The sequence below is a fragment of the Acomys russatus genome, chromosome 27, assembly GCF_903995435.1.
Source record: "Acomys russatus chromosome 27, mAcoRus1.1, whole genome shotgun sequence".
In the NCBI taxonomy this organism is placed as follows: domain Eukaryota; kingdom Metazoa; phylum Chordata; class Mammalia; order Rodentia; family Muridae; genus Acomys; species Acomys russatus.
The window spans coordinates 54,690,149-54,707,944 of record NC_067163.1 but is presented as its reverse complement, the minus strand read 5'-3'; the positions used below and the strand labels follow the sequence as shown (position 1 = coordinate 54,707,944).

Sequence of the window (17,796 nt, the reverse complement as noted above, 5' to 3'; positions counted from 1 at the left end):
ATATTTCCTTCTCTCTTTTTACCCTACAGGTTCTTTGAATATATGTTATGGCTTCCAGTTTAGTGTTTCTGTGGGATTCCTGAGTGTGAGATGAGTACTCTCTAGTTCCTGTGCTTTCTCGTAGGCTCTTTTTCTTCTGTTCGTATGTTTTGTCCAATTCTGATGTGTTAGTTTTTGTTTTAGCATATATTATATTACATTACATTGTGTTATATTATATCATATTATATTCCCAAGAAGCCTATTTGTTTTCTAATGAGAGACCAAAAGAGGGTGAATTTTTCTCTCTCTTTCTCTGTGTGTGTGTATGTGTGTGTGTGTGTGTATCAGTGTTTTCCTCTTCAAATGTACTTCAAGTCTTCAACTAACACAAAAATTATGAGATAAAATGAGTCTTCAAGGTACAATAGAAAAATGCTGTCCACTGGTTTATTTGTTCAAATGTGCAATAGGCTATTTACAAATAAGCAGATCTCCAACACCGTATATTAAAATGGCAAATCTATCAACTGTTTGAAATCTAAATGGAAGCAAATTATTAAGGCACATTTGATCTGTGAGTTTAAAAAAAAACAACATTCTGATGTAATAAAAGATTCATTTAACTTTTGTCCCCAAAACTCACGAGCACCAAAATTATCAAAGAACACTTAATATTTAGTAAGAAGGGAATGTAAAAATTACAGATGAGGAAAAAGTGTTTTCAAAAAGAAATCTTTGGAGATCAGTTTACTGCAAACAAAACATTCTCACTGCACTCATGGTACACGTAACTACTAGCGAATGACAGGCACTCAAGGTGGCAAAGAACCCAAAAATGGGTGTTAAATAAATCAAATATATTTCAGATAAACAAGATAGGATGAAACAGCAATTAAAAACTGAAGCCACCACCTCCACCCACAGCCCAGGATGAAGAGAACAAAGTCCCAACGCCCCCTCATACTTTCATTAGGGGTTTGTCTGTTTAGTCTGTGTTCATTACACTGCTAACAGCCGTTCTTTGTCACCCTATATAACACTGTACCCTCTAAAAAGGAGGAGGATCAGAGAGAGGGCCAAGTCCTTCTTAGACTTCTGTGACAGGTCCCTTTAGGCCAAGGAGTCACAGAGGTGTCAGTCACAGCTGTGCTTTTCTCCATCCCCTGCTTGTTTGTAAAAGCCTGAATGACCACCATGGGTAGAGCACAGTTTGGGGGAAATAATCAAATTTGGAGATCTGTCCAGGAGATAATGACAGTACAGCTATTATCATGTCTCCTTGTTCCTTACTTTGTGACTGGAACTCAAGATGGCTCTAAAAAGAAAACTGTTGTTAAAAAAAAAAAAAAGTAAAAAGATAGAATTTGTGCAAAGTTAATAGTCACAACAGAACATAAAACATTTACCAGAGTGACTGTGTTTCTGTCACAATACTACTTCTGAGGAATGTTCACGTAACGTTTTTACCGTAAGACAATAAAGAAAGGGGAGTTGTCTAGAAAAAAAAAAAAAGCAAGAACCAAAAATTTATTATAAAACTTTTGTCCGTTATGTGTGTTTCCAGTCAGGGTGCTATGTAGGTGCTACATTCGGCTCAGCAAGATGGCTTCAAAGGCGAACACTGATCAAGTTTTTGTTCAAAAAGCTCAATCTTCAAGGAGTCCTGTGGATGAAAATGACTTGGAACATATATCCTTTTATGGACTTCAAAAACATCATACAAAAAAATTTTTTTTGAAAAATAAATTAGGCAGTTAGAAACATCCTTCCCAGTGGGGCTGCAATCAGGCTGTCCTGGCAGAGCTATTGCTGCCACTTTGGCTATAACCAGGGTCATTTTTTTTCTAGCCACATTTCTGCCAACTGCTGAGTTGATCCATACATAGATGCTTTTGACCCCAAGCACATTTTATACTGTTTGGGATTCAGATTGGGGTCGCAGAAGACAGGGTGATGGATGTGCATGGCTTCCACCTCCTGACTTCTGAATGTCTTCAGCCCCACCTGGACAACCTTGGTAAAGAGGTCCACATCCTCCAGGCCTCAGCCGTGGATGGAGATGTCAAAGCTACCCACTCTGACACGGTCTCCCTTATAAATACAGGTAGTGCTAAACCCATAGATTTTCCAGAAGCCGGTTTTTTTAGTAAAGGCAAAATGGTGGGTGCTGGGAACCTTCCCACTATAAACAATCTTTGGATCATACTGGCTAAAGATGAGTGGGAAATAGATCTGCTGACCCAGCACTGTGTTCTCGCGACACCTCCCATAGGAGTTCTGCAGCAAACACCAGGTCGACATCACAGAAGGAGAGCGAAGACTCATTATTAAACTGGGAAGATCCTACTTCCAAGGCCAGTGCCCCTGAAGACTCTCCAGACACAGGCTAAACCTGCAAGTCAGCTTCAGGGTACTTGACTCCATAATCGCTCATCTGCTCAACCTGTTTGGCACTGTTGTCCATGTTGGAGTCAGAGTTGAAAAGCAGAATGACCAGTTTCATTTGGAACAAGACATGTCTTCTCAAAGTTTCCCATGACCCTCAAAAACATGTTGAATCACCCAGACAAAGGGATCAGAGGGTTGATCTTCTTTTCTTTGGGCTCTTTGGGCTCCATCTTGGACCCAGGAAGCAGGAAGGGAATAAGCTTCTTCAGGGAATTAGACAGGAATGGCAGGGACCCAGAGTCCCGGTTGATTCTGTCGGCTAGCTCCTGTGCATCCCGCTCCTCGTGCTCCACGAACTGCATGTTGCTGAAAGTCTGTTGGAGGCATGTGTGCCTCTTCACGGGGACTGTCGTCTTCTTCCCTTTGTGCGTCTTAGATAGGAGCAGCAGGTCCAGGATGTATTCTGCACCATACATGGTATTCACACGATGGTAGCCAACACTGAATCTCCTTGAAGTCGACGATGATGCGCGCCCCACCCCCTGAGTCTTGGCATTGGCAATGGTCATCTCCGTCACCGGCATGATAATGTCATCCAAGGCCTCCCTCTGTGCTGAGTCCGTACCTCTCTGGGGAGGCTGGCCATCAGTAGCTGAATATAAGTATTTCCCTGTCAGAGACTCCCATTCCAGGATCTCCTCTCGCTGGTGGCCTTGAAAGCACATAAAGGAGGGTGGGATGCCCAGCTGGAGGTCTTCCTTGTGGATTTTCACGCTGCTGTACTTGCTCATTAAGACGATTTCCCGGTGTCCTTGGATTGTGCCATGGCGCAGCTCAGAGATCTTGCAGCTGAGCATGTAACTGTGTAGCCTGTATTGGTAGGGTGCATTTTTGTTGGGGTGTAAGGTGACTTCTTGGTGGATTTTACTACTATGGAGATCTCTAAGGTAGCCTCTCTTGTTCTGTTCATAATTCTCGTTAAAAAAAAAAAAAAAAGCTGCTGCACCTCATATGACTGGACACACTGCACACCTGTGAATCTCTGGCCACATCTTCCCACCTCTGCGTCCTCGCGGGAGGTGTAAATTTCCTGGAGACACTTGGCAACGTGTGGTGCCATTCTTTGAAGCACTTCCCGGCTCAGAATCACACCAGGCCCCCCACCACCCCCATGCAGAAGTTTTCTCCAGGCTTAAGGGCCAGTTTCCCCATTTCTTCTGTGGGGCACAGTCCCATCTGCCTGAGAAAAAGGGGTTCACTGCTATTCAAACTTCTCAGAAAGCTCTCCAGGCGATCTCCTCTGACATAGACGTCATCATCTGCTCTCATAAATCATTCGTACTCGTCCAAGTAGTGATGACGCATGCGCTTGAGGAACATGAAGGACTTCTTCTGGGGTGGATAGGAGTCATCGCTGCCCCGCAGTGGCACTATCGGAATGGGTGTAGCTGTATTTGAACCCTCACTACAGAAGAGCACAACTTTCCCAGGAATTGTCTTGGACCATGTTATGTAGGCGGCCACAGCATGGGTCTGCAGGTATTTCTGGGCAGTCATGACTCCCACGAAGAAAAAATTCCTGTCATGAGGGAGGTGGGTCCCATGTGTGCATCGCCCTGCACACCTCCTGGCTGCGAAGCAGCCAGACCTGGCCTGCATCCCTTGGGACTGGGGCAATGCTGTGGGCCCACTAGCCAGGCAGAAGGATCCACGAGGCCAGCAGGAAGTCCAGCAGGGTATTTCCATCTCCAAAGAATCAAAACCCTACCGTACCCTTTGGGACCAATATAGATGACTCTAGTCTTGATGCTGCAGGACCTCCAGGTGTGACCCCATTTTGGATACTGGAGGTCATAGGGCTTAAGGGAGCTCCTTTTTACTGCCATCAGGTTGGCATGCATAGGAAATCTACAGCCCTAACGTGCCACTTCCTTGCCCATGAGTATCCTCCCACCTCTTGTGATCATAGGGTGCCTGAGGCTCCCAGGGTAACTTGGCTGAAGTCCGGTCATGTTTGCACGTGCACTCTTGGCCCACAAGCCATCACTTTAAAGGGCCTCCTCCTCTTTGCTCTGGCTAATCACCTCACTTTGCCTTTGGAGCTAGCTAACACTTGGCTTCGGCTGCTGGGCTCTGCATCCGCGTTATGGATTTTAGGCTCGTCTGTTATTTCATCGTGTGCTTTGTTTGATATCAGGAAGGCTCTCAAAGTAACAAAAGCTACAGATCTCCAGATCGTTGTCTGCTTCTCCACAGCACAGTTGGGGGGACTTCAGTGGAAAATATTCTTCATGATTTTTTTTTTAACTTTTCTGTTTGTGCCACGTTTGCTTGCTTTTTATTTTGACTGCTTCCAGCTGGACTGAACCCTTTTTCTTGTCAAGTTCCTCTTCAGCCTAGGTGGGTTATATTTGTTTGGATGTTCTTTATCTTTTCCTTCTTGCTCTTTTCATCCCTCTCAAGGCATTCATGATGTTTAATGTACTATCAAGGAAATCTAATTGACTTTCTTTTTCAAAATATTTTATTAATTTATTCATATTACATCTCAATTGTTAGCCTATCCCTTTTATCTTCCCATTTCTTCCTCCCTCCCATTTTCCCCTTACTCCCCTCCCCTATGACTGTGACTGAGGGGGACCTCCTCCCTGTGTATATGCTCATAGGGTATCAAGTCTCTTCTTGGTAGCCTGCTATCCTTCCTCTGAGTGCCCCCAGGTCTCCCCATCAAGGGGAAATGGGGCACCAGAGTTCGTGTGAAAGTCAGTCCCCACTCTCCACTCAACGGTGGAGAATGTCCTGTCCATCGGCTAGATCTGGGTAGGGGTTCAAAGCTTACAGCCCGTATTGTCCTTGGCTGATGTCATAGTTTGAGCAGGACCCCTGGGCCCGGATCCGCCCATCATAATGTTCTTCTCGTAGGGACTTTAGGTGAGAGATGCATGGAAGAATGGGGAAATGGAAGGATCCAGAGGGCCCTACTTGACTTTCTTTAGAAATTTTCTCTTTCATCCCATTTTGGCCTAGAACCTTCAAGGTGGCTCTGGAAGTTTCTGGGAAAATAATTTAAAACTAGTTAGCCAGCTCACTACTCACAAACCTGAGCTACACTAAGACGCTTTCATGTCTGAGAAGCTTGAGAAATGCAAACTTTTCAGTCAAGTTGTTTTAATAATTTTCTCTGGGGACCTAATAGAAGGCGGCAGAGTGTCCCCGGGAATATGCCAACAGAAACAGGCCTGTCACCTCTGTGATATTGATAGCACTGTCCAAATACGAATGATTAACAGCATAAGCTAGACGTCTATATGCACCACATGAGTCGGCCATTTGTTACTCCTCTTTAAAACCTTTATCTCTGACGCAAAGACATCTACATACAGTTGTCTAATGACACATATTCCCATACCCTTTCCAGGGCAGGGTGGTCACCTGGAAAGGGTTTTGGAAAAATACAAAGGCCATTCAGACAGCAGAAGTGGGGTCTTCACAATGCCACATACTCAGGGAGCGCTGCGTGGTGTCATTGTGGGTAGCGTGAGTCATGCCTAGGAGATGGGAAGCATCTTCCAGGCCAGACATGCCAGTCCTGCTTGTTATTTAAGACTCCCTGGTAGACGGTCTAGCATGTGGTATTTTGTCAACAAATGCTTGTCGAATGAAGGAAAGAAGGAATTCACAAACCCCTAAAATGGAGAGCTGGAGGCAGGCACCACAGCAAGCTTAGATTTCCCTTTCTGAGATCCTAACCTGACCTTTTAAAGGGTAGCCCTGATGCCCTGATCCATCTTTCTTGATTGAAAAACAGCAAACAGAGGCAACAAAGCTATCACTGCACCGCTGACTCCCTCATCTCTCTCTCTCTCTCTCTCTTTCTCTCTCTCTCTCTTTCTCTCTCTCTCTCTCTCTGTCTCTCTCTCTCTCTCTCTCTCTCACACACACACACACATACACACACACTTGCACGTGAGCACACACACACAGAGTTTTAAAGTACAATCTCTGTGCCACCTGGCCTGTGTGCATGATTTCCTCCGACCACGTCAGAGGAAGTAGAAACATTATCTGGCAAGTTTTCCCAGGGCGTCTTGGTGCAACGAGCCTTTTTGAGAGGCACACCTGCAGCTAAGCTGAGCCTTACATGTCTGTTGCTTAGTCTCAGCCTGACCTTCCCTACAAGTCTTTTTCTTGGCCTCACCTTCCAAGACCCAGTCCAGCCTGAGAACTTACCACACTTGCAAAGTTCTATGCATTTATTTGAGCTCATTTTATCTGCTAAGTACATTTGTCCCCCTAGGGCAGAAACCATACATTCTGCTGTTTCCAATGCTTCCAAGCAACTTCAGAAATGGGGCTCTTCCCTTATGACATAATAACAACAACAACAACAACAAAAAAATCTAGTCATTTGACCTCTGTAAGTAGGGACAAGATATTTCTGGAGTCTATGTCTTGTTGACATTGTTTGAATGGTAACAATGGAAGGAGGGCACAGGAAATACCAAACTATCTCAAAATACCACCTCACCAGCAGAATCTTTCTACTGCTGGCTGCCGGGAAACACCACGTTACATTATCTACATACGTATACACACATGTATAAATACACGCCTGTACACATAAATATTTATGCATATATCTATGTTTATCTACATTTATGTATGCATACAGTTACACAACACATTCGTTTGCAGAGCAAACCCTCAGAAGAACTTAGCAGATTAGCTAGACGTTGTGTTTGAAGGAATAGGACATAGCAAGCAACACGTAAGCTTTGAGGAGGCTCGGATCTAGGGCAGCCAAGAGCCAAAGAGCTGGCCCTAGGAGGTCTCAGCCACATGACTAGTGTTTAAGGACCGTGAATTAGCTGGTGCAGGGATACTTGGTTGTAGGGATAAACTGGGCTAATTGGAGCAACAGGGCAGTGGTTGCTTTTGCTGTCAGCCAGTGAAGACTCCGCAGGAAGTGTGGCTGGGAGAGAGCCCTCAGTGTTACATCACATCGTTCTACCCCAGGCTCCTCTTCCCAGGCCTTTGTTCTGTCCAGTTGTACAGAAACCTTTGATCAAAACGTTTAGGTCTAGTTGTTTCATCGACTTCATTAGTTCATGAGGAGTGAGGTTTCTTCCCACCTGCTTGGAAAGGTGGGATGCACACAGGCACTGCTATCCCCTCAACAATTTTCATGACACTGAGCGTTTCCAAGGCTTTCCATAGTCCTGAACCAGAGAGTGGTGGTTTACCATGGGTCGCTTGGTAATGAAGACCGTGCTGTTTGTCTTACATAAGGGAAACATACACAGACAGAGCTTCTTGTTCTACCCTCTCTGGACGTTAGATTCCTCATCTGTAACACAGAACCAATGTCTTATACCCCAGAGACTTCCAAGAACCCTTTCCAGGACAACCTGCGGCCCCCCCAAGGGGGCTAATCCAATGGCAGGTAGCCTCTAAGGTGTCTTGCATCTGATATTTTATTTACCGCATCTGTATATTTAAAAGCATATTGGTTTTCCTGATAAGATAAATAAAAATTGAGTGTTCAACCAGGGTTCCCTAATCTTCTGTGTTGAGTTTACTTTAAGCCTCTTTGCACTTTATTTTAAAAAAATTAAGGAAAAAGAAGGAGGAAGATAGAGGAAGAGCGTTGGTTTGTGTCTTCCTGTAAATGTGCAGACAGGACCAGACATACATGTGTTTTGTTTTTCAGGGAGATGTGTATCCAACAGGATGGGAGAGTTCATCTAACCGTTGTTTACTTTGGGAAAGAAGAAATGAACGAAGTCAAAGGAATACTTGAAAACACTTCCAAGTAAGTGCTGCCTGGCACCATATCAGGAATCACAGCATCCTGGATGGCTATGCACATCTGGACCCATATCTGCTTAGTTTTACCAAACACTGGATAACCTCGGAGGCTGATTGTTGCTGTGCGTAGGAGAACTCAGAGTCCTCCCTCCCCAGGAGACCAGTCAGCTTGACGCTGGTCTTTGTGATGCCAGGGAGATGAGTTTTAACAGTAGGCACAAACTGCCCTCTGCAGTAAAGGGGCGGAACATGGGCTTCTGGGAGCTGATGCATAAATGGAGACGTTCTCTCTCAACTCCGTGGGTTCGGGGCTTTCATGTTTGCAGAGTCAGATTGAGGGAGAGTACAACTGTGCAGTGAGCTCCAAGCCAGCCGCTGCTTGACAGTCTAAGAGCAATACTCCAGATCAAATCTCATCCATAGAGCAAATGCTCTTACCCTTTCATCTTTGCCTTTCATCCATTGTTCAGTAAAGACATCAGGGGACACCCAGATGGGGTGGCTGAGGTAGGATCCTTGATTAAACCCATCCAGGGGAACAGAAATTACTTAACCGAAACCTTTAGGCCTCAAGTTTTATGCTTATAACTCACAGATCAATTCAATTGCAGAGTGTACAGGGTTACTCAGAGGCAGCAAAGATGGATTTTTTTTCCTCTTCCAAGATAAATAACCCATAAAATCCTGTACAAATGAGGAAGCCAGCATGGTGCTCTCGTGCTCCGTGCTTGCGTGCCGTAGACGTGTGGTCTACGTGAAGTCTACGAGAAGTCACGTGGCAACTCTGCTATGTGTGAAGCTTTGAAGGCTTTAATAGTACTCAGGGGGCAGAACCAGCCCGAACAGGTTCATATGGTTTAGTTGTAGACAGGATTGTCTGTTTGGAGTTTCTGCTGCGTGGTAAATGGATGACAGTTGAGGAATAAGCTTCTAAGATGGAGAACATGTCCAGGGTTTCTTCCCACGCTGTTACCAGACTCGTGTTAATGGGCACAATTAAAATTTCAAACATCCCAATGACAGAGGTCATCAGCTATAGCTTTCTGACCAAATTGCCCACAGACATCTGTTTTGTAAACCAAGTTTTATTGGCTACAGCAGGTGTGTTGATTGACATATTATTTATGGCTATAAGACTAACAAACCCTAAACAGTTTACTATCTGGTTCTTTATAGAAAAGAAAATTGTTTGCCCTTATCCTAAAGCAATAGGAGTTAAAAGAAGTAAAGGCCGTTGTGTGAGGAGGATCAGATGGAATAAAATAATTGGATACCCTAATGTAACTGAAATAGAAATTTCTCGGGTCGATGCATTGCAGTGCCCCTCCCCTCTCTGCTCAGCAGTGGAGAACTCAGATGGTGAGGGTTCATGTTCTCTGCCCAATATCCATCTTTGACAATATCCATTCCTGGACAAAATTGTTCTTAAAGTTTTCCAGGAGCTTCAAACATGCAATGCCAAATTGGGGCAGCATCCTAAACTGCAGGCAACTGCTGCATGCCAAAGTTTTTAAAAAGTCTGTGCAGGCAGACTCCAGCGTGTGTACAGAACTGGCAAATCCTATCCTATTGGGTTTGGCACTTTTTAAAAATATCTCAAAGGATGTTGGGACACTGATGATTATGCAGAGTCAAATTTATAGAAACTTTTGTACAAGTACAAGGCTAGTATAGACATGTTATAGGAAATGTTCCTTCTAAGGACTGGAAGGCTTAATTACTTTTCTCAAACAATTCCTCCCATGTCAGGTTTCTGGGTTACTAAATGTTACAAGCATGTGATGCCATGAACATTGTTTGACACATTTGCGTCTTTGTACAATGCTCAAATTTATTGAATAGCAATAAATTCACAAGATGTGACTGTTTTAGGGTTTATTTTTATGATGTGTGTATGCATGTTTGCCTGCATGTGATTGTATATACTGTCTGCATTTCTGGTACTCTTAAGGGTCAGAGGAAGGTGCCAAATTCCCTGGAACTTGAGTTTTAGCAGTTGCGAGGTGGTGCCACGTGGATAGTGGGAGTTGAACCTGGGTGTTCTGCAAGGGTAGAGAATGCTTTTAAACCACTGAGCCATCTCTCCATCCCACAGTATAACTGTTCTAATGGTATCCATTAATCAGATAATCTTGTCTGCCTTGGAAACATGACTGGGGCAAATATATCTTAATTTCTAATATAAACTCTCAACATCACACAGCACACAGCATGCAGTAAATCTACCTGTATATTTATATGCATATATAGTGGTTACAAAATGAATACAACAGGCAGAAGCAGATTTTAATAGGTTTAAGAAGTGGTCCCAGAGAAGTGTGAATGGAGTCTGTATTCACAAGACAAGGAACACAGCACTGTAAGGATGCTGATGCTGGAAGGATTTGGCTATGGGAGAGTTAGGTTTGAGAAGGAGGATGTAATCAACTGTAGAGACAAGAGGGTAGAAACCAGTCTGAGCAAGAAATGGTGGGTTCAAGTCCAGACAGGAAGGAAGTGGATAGGTAGACAGTCAAGTAGGCCACATCAACAGCCTTAGACAGAGGCAAGCTAAAGGCCTGGGCAAAAAGCCAGGAGTTCTCGGCTTTTGGCCCTTGACACACACGCCAACTATCAGATGATAAGCTGACGTGAAGCTGTGGCCATCTAAGTGTTTGGTGTCTGGCACTTATGGAGTCTAGATTGGGGACTTACTTTCTCTGTTCTTGCATGTCCAGCAAGTTTTGGGGCCCGCTTTCACTGGTAAGATTTTAATATACCTGTACTCTCAGTCCACCCTGGTAGATTTAGAAGGTGGCACCCTTGCTGCTATTAGGAATAAGGCAGGTATCAGTCTGTGCAGTATGAGTGGTGCCAGACATGTGGTGGTGTTTATTAATGTATCTGGGAATCCTGTCACCCTCTACTCTCAAAAGGTGGTCAAGAGCTGCTGGTGGAGGTAAAGAGGTGACGCGGTGCTTAGGAGCACCAGACACTTCTCCAGGGAGCTGAAGTTTGGTTCTGAGCACCCATGTCAGGTGACTCGTAACCACCTGTAACTCTAGCTCCAAGGGATCGAAAACCCTCTCCTGGCCCCTGTAGGTAACTTCACACGTGTGGCTCACACAGATAGACACTCACATGTGCATAAAAATACAAATAGATTATTTTAAAAAGCTGTCTGTAAAATGGAGTGTTAGGATTAAAAATGAGATGGCATGCAACATATATGAATATGGAGAGATTTATTTGGGCAAAGGAAGGGGAGTAAAGTAAGGTTCTGAGTGGGCCATGAGGGGAGAGAGAGAGAGACAGGGACTGAGAGACACAGAGAGACAGTGGGGGAGGCGGGGAGGGGAAAGGGCCCTCCTTAGGGAAAGCACAAGGAGTTAAGAGAATGAGAGATGTCAGAGAGTGAGAGACTTCTTGTCCTATGATTGTTGGGGTTCCCTGCACCCTTCTTTCCTTTTATTCAATCCCTACTTCTCTCACAACCTTGTATTTCCTCTGTGTGGCTCTTCCTCACTTCCCGCCCTCGCCTCTCTAAACACTAGCCATATAGTCAACAGCATTTATGTTAGGCATATAGTATATGATGTAATGACTTACATTTCTATGATACCAACATTGCAGCCAGATTATAAGCTGTTAAGTATGTTACAGTACGTCTTACTTGTTTTTGTAACTCCAGCACCTGACAGGAGTTTATTCATCCAGGGACAGATTATTGTAATATACATATGCATATATATAATTATTTTAATTACACACACACTATTCTTTTAAGGTGGTAAGGATGTTTGTTCAATGGCATTTTTATTTCAATTATTGTTATTTTATGAACACTCATTGAATATCCATAGCACCTTTTGACACATGCACGTGTGTATAATATGAACATGTGTATGCATTTTCACATGTATGTGTATTGGTATATGCACATGTGTATGCGTGTGTGGGGAGCTCTGAGGTCGACATTAGGTATCTTTCCAGTTGCTCTCCTCCTTATATAGTCACGAAGGGTCCCTCACCAAACTTAGAGCTAGAAGTTTCCAAAAGTCTGATGGGTCATTTGTTCCTGGGATTCCCTGTGTATGCCTCCCACCTGCTGGGACTACAGATGGGCCACCCCATGGCTTCTGGGAAGCACAACCCTGGTCCACATGATTGTGTGGCAAGCATTTTACCTACTAAGCCATCTCCCCAGGCCCTTTGACCCTCTATGTCTGGCTTTTTGGGGTAGATAGTGTTATTAGCCCTGTCTCATAGCTGAAGAAACTGAGGCTTAGAGAGATTGTCCCTGGGGCCATCACTCCAGTTACGCGAGAGAGCCACATGCCCCTCAGTGCCCTCGTAAGATCCATAATTGTTAGTTGACGGTAATGAGATTTGTAATCAGACTCCATGAAATCCCCTCCGTTCGGAGATCGGTGCTGTAATTAAACTGTTCTAAATCTGGCTAAATGCAAACATTTTAAGAATATCTAAAAATAAAGTCTTATTTAATGACTAGTTTGCAGTGTTTCGCGTGCTCTTCCTCTGAGTTTACGCTTCCTCGGCTGAGCTTTGTGTTTCAGTTGATTGCTACAGATTGCTGTTTTGCAAACTCTGGTTTGTGATTCATTAGAGGATTATGAAATCGATTCCGTGGGCTTCACCCCAGTGTTTTGCAAAATGGAGTAGAGTAGGGCGCAAAATTTTAGAATGAATCACAGGTAATAAGGGTGCATATTATTTCATGAAACACTAATTCACTGACCATGCCACTGTGCTTGCACATGTACATGCCCTGTGATATGAAGACAGTATGCTCCTTTCTAAAGATTGTGGTTAAAATGTTTACAAGGTACTGTCGTAGAAAACAGCACAAATTACTTCCCAGAACCTGATTCTTAGTCTACAGATTTTCCCAGAATTCATCTGTCCTCAAGTAAAAGCTTAATCCAGTAGCTCTCAAATATGTATAAACTTTGGTACAACCTTGGATGTTATTTAACATGCAGACTACTTGGCCCCGGCCCCAGATCCTGTGAGTCAGCAGGCTTGAGCTGCTGCCTGAGAAGCAGTATTCCACTGCTTCCTCATGCGCTGTTGTGTCTGGTCACGGCTCCCTCTGAGCAGCAGCGGACTAAGGGGCCATTTGATTGGAACTGTATAATAGGACATTTTTACATTGTAACTTGTAGTTGAATTATCATGCATGGATAAGTTCATCTTCGTCTGATCATGAGGACATAGAGGCATCCCTCAGGGAAATCATATCTGAGATGAGGCACTGAGAGGTGGGGAGCCAGCTCCTTGGGTAAGGTACCCGCTGCACAAACATAAGGATGTGAGTGTGGATCTCCGGCATGCCGTAAACTCTAGGTGTGGCCATATGTGTCTTATGACTCCGAAACTGGGAGTGGGAGCGAAGATAGGAAAGTCTGTAGAGCTTCTGAGCCAGCTGGTCTAGCCAACCAGTGGGCACTAGCTTCAGTGGGAGATTCTGCGTCAAAAGATAAGGTGAACAGCAATTGTGACAGACACCTGATGTCGCTTCTGTGTTCTCTGTACACACGCAAACACATGTACATGCAGTCACATACACCTGCACACACACAAACATGCATACACATATATGATGCATGGACACACACACACACACACACACACACACACACACACACACACACACACACACACACACACACACACTGCTCTACCCCAGGCATGAGAAGGGAAGAAAGGCTTGTAGTTTAGTGGTGGTGGTGTTGTCATGGAGCTGACTTACCACAGAGTGTGACAGCATTTCACGCCTCTTACGTCATTTCATGAAGATTTCATCCAGATAACTGAGGAGAACTTGTGTGTATAGCAGGACAGGAAGACCACATGTAAATTCCTACCCTGTAGGATGGCTAAAATCCCAAAGTTAGACAGTCACAAATGTCGGCGGGACTGTGAAGAAATTTGAACTCTTGCCCACTGGTGGCAGAAATGAAAAATAGTGCAGTGGACAAGAGTTCAATGGCTTTTTAAATGATTTAGAGTAGAAATAATGTCTAAACTAGAAATTTCATTCCTAAGCCAGGTAAATCCCAAAATAATTGAAAATAGGCATTTAAACAAATGTGCACAAACATTCAGTGGTATTGTGATCAATTTTCAAGGTGGAATCAACCCAAATATCCATTGTCTGATAAATTAAAAAAAAAAAAATAAAACCTGAAATATCCATACAATAAAATACTATTCAACCATAAAAAGGAGGAAAGTGCTAATGCGTGCTACAATGTGGAGGGAATTCAGAAACATTCTTCTAAATGAAAGAAAGACACAAAAGATTGACAATGTCCAATTCCATTTATGTGAAATATCCAAGATGAGTACATCTTTAAGACTGAAAGTATATTAGTGGTTTCCAGGAGTTGGTAATATACAGGAATGGGAGATGACGATTTATTAGAACACAGGGGTCATGACAACACATTGAAAATAGAAAGAGGTGAGAGTTGTTCAATGTTGTGATGGTAATAATTGCCACTGAACTCTGTATTCAGAGCGGTTCACTGTCATTTAAATGTTTACTTCAATCAAATATATACATGTAAACAAATATGTATACAGATAGATACATGTATGTATGCGTGTATGTGGTTTTATTGTTAAATGACCCCCCCAATCAATCTCTGTCTGTTTTAGAGAGGTTTATTTATTTTTATTTTATGTGAATGAGTGTGTGCTTGCATGTATCTATATCTGCCATAGGTGTTCACGGAGGCCGGAAGAGACCATCAGAGTCCCTTGGAACTGGAGTTACAGTTGGTTGTGAGCTGCCATATGTGCTGGGAACCAAGCCCAGGTGCTCCAGTCCCTCATCCTCTGTCTTATGTTCCTTCTGTGCCTGCTGCAGGTCCGTGGCCACTTTCACTCTTTGATATGGGGTTGAATGGCAAATCCATTGCTTACTACAGACAAAAGGAGCCAGCGCAGCGTCCACTGTGCTGGCACAGCTTGCTCCAGGCCTTGTGAGGAATTATCCAGCTTCCTTCCATTGTTGATATGAGCAATACATGGGTCAGGGCAAGCATGCCTCATGGCAGAGACAAAGGAGGCAGGAGTTATAGGCCCATGCCTTAGACAGTAAGGAGAGATTAAAAGGGGGAGGTCTGAGACTGTGAGTTGAGCCCTGTATTAGTTACTCCTCTGTAATAAAATACCAAGACCAAATGCAGCATTTAGAAGGAAGAGTATTATTTTATTTTACGGTTTTAGAGGGTTAGGCTGGGGAAAGCAGGGCATTGGATAGGTGAGGCAGGAGATGGTTGATAGAAACTTTCAACCAGATCCTGAAAACAGGAACAAATTAGAAGTGGGGAAAAGGTTATAAACTCTCAAAGCCCACCCCCAGTGACAGACTTCCTCCAGGAAAGTTCCGTCACCTTACCATCAGTTGATAGCTAAATGCTTAAATACATGAGACTGTGAATGGACAATTCTCATTCAAACCACCACGAGGGGAAGAAGAGTGAGAAAGGAAGGGATGTGCTCCCGTGAAGGTCACACACAGCCTTGCAGCTATAGTCCGGACTCTGTGTGATTGCTCTCCCATGCCTGCGTGGTATCCTTGGCATTATATGTCTCATGGGTCAGGTCGAGGGTCCCCTGATTGGGAAGGAAGCCACACTTCCCCCCTTCACCCCACTCACAATCCTGCCCAAGACCTTGGTGCCATGCTCACATGCCTGCCCTTCATTTTTCAATGAGAACTGACCTCTTCCCCAGATTTTGCCATCTCAGTGTTTTTCTGTACATCAGCAAATTTGTTTAGCATCTGCCAACGCTGACTTTGATTTCCCCATTCAAAACAACAAACCTTGGATCCATACACTAAAGAAGAAAGAAGAAAAAAAAAACAAAAAAAAAAAAAGATAAAACAAGCCCCTTGCTTGGCCCAAGAGAGCCCATACTAATGAACACCAGCCTGCCCTGCTGCTTTGAGATTCAAAAACTCCATTTTCTCTTCCTAATGGACAGAGCTACAATTTTACAAGAAATTTTAGAGTTGGTGGAAAGGCAAACCTGAGCTCCCCATAGACACTTGCAGCGACTGGCTTGGGTAAGCTCAGAATGCAGGGAATTCAGCACTAATTGTTGGAAGTGCTTACTGTGAAAAATGGGGATGATCGTAGGTTTGGTTTTCAATTCTTTACTGCGTCCAAATGTCTTCAGTGAGTAGGAGCCATAAAACATTTTGATGCTGAGGGCTATGCAATGTAAAGTTTTTAAGTTACAATCCCGGCTTCTTTGCAAAAATGTTAAAGTCGTTTTTTTTTTTTTTTTTTTTTTTTAATAAAAGGCTAGCGCGAGAAGTGTCACATTAAGGCAATCTCTTTGCAGTTGTGAGAAAATGTCCATGTTAGAACCAATCATACTAGACAGCAGTATCTTTTATCACTTTTAATCCTCCCATTCTGAGAAACGCAAGGCAATTAGGGGAATTAAGAGCAGCAGAAGCAATGGCTTTCTCAGGTCATCATAACCTCGACAAAAAAATGACTACGTGCAACCCAGAAGTCCCTACGCAGCAGATTTATTATATCAAAGAAAGGAATTGAGTGGAAAATTCAAGAGCTTTGTCAATGATTAATGTAATTTGAGAAGTAATTAGGAATAAATCATGTATCCTTTTGTGTGTCTATAATAGGAATTCCCATAATAGTGAGATGGAGAGCCTCCATTCTACCATGGCCAGTGCCTGTTTCTTGCTATGCCACAACTATAGGCTTGTCACCAAATATTGCATTTCAGTGTAAGAGTGAATTAAATATTTTTTATATGCATGCTATTTTCTCATCTGTGTTTTCTGTTGTTCTGCATGTACTTCATCTTAAAATCTAAAGTTTTTATCTATTTATTCTTCCAAATCCACTGTCTCCAGCATCCTTTGGGTGTGGGAAGTGAGCTTATATAAACAGTAAGGCCTTCCTGGTTAGCACTTGAGGGTGCTGAGCTCTCCTTAATGGAAAAGCTCTCTCCAGACATCAAGTTCTTTGGGAAGTACCTGAAGAGCCTCAGTCCTTTCTAGTCACTCTTGTGTCGACTGTTTTTAGTCTCTTCTTTGTCCCCGTGTGTGCCACTTAACTACCCAGTCCTGGATAATTCCTGAAGGAAGGAGGGGCGTGGTGCTGCTTCCTTGAAAGGGTCAGAACCTGCTAACACCCCCGTGCATTGGTACAGTTGATACGATAGGATATCAAGACACAAGGTGGGCAGGGGCAAGGCTCAATAAAATGCTTCCGGAATTCTCTTCAGTTTGCAGCAAGGCACTCAAAAAGTATGGAGCTAGAAGAACGAGAGCCCCTTTCGCAGATATACATGATGATAGTGTGTTGCTGGGAAAAGGATCTCTGAGAAAATACACGCACACGTTTTTGACTCATCTGTCATGGTGCCAATGGGCTTGTCATCAGAGTCGGGCAGGTAGACAGTAGACTAGGGTGCCTGCATGGTGCCTTATTGGTCTACGCTCATGGCCATAGGGCTTTTCCAGAGCCGCAGCAGAGAAATCCCTGCACAATAGTCTTTGAGGTCTTGCTATCCTTCAAGCCAAGGGGGAACCATGGGTGGATGACAGAGGTGGCACTGTCCTTCCTA

General features: G+C 43.8%; 1 protein-coding gene and 1 pseudogene across 1 annotated transcript in view; one reads left to right on the top strand and one right to left on the bottom strand.

The window, feature by feature from the left end:
• The window catches only part of Csgalnact1 (chondroitin sulfate N-acetylgalactosaminyltransferase 1), an 89,257-nt gene that overhangs the window by 53,969 nt on the left and 17,492 nt on the right, over nucleotides 1-17,796 (top strand). The window contains exon 3 of the mRNA XM_051169520.1: nucleotides 8,081-8,182. Within this exon, the coding sequence (XP_051025477.1) occupies nucleotides 8,081-8,182 (102 nt within the window). The remainder of the gene's footprint in view (nucleotides 1-8,080; nucleotides 8,183-17,796) is intronic.
• On the bottom strand, nucleotides 1,767-4,256 carry LOC127209793 (chondroitin sulfate synthase 1-like; annotated as a pseudogene).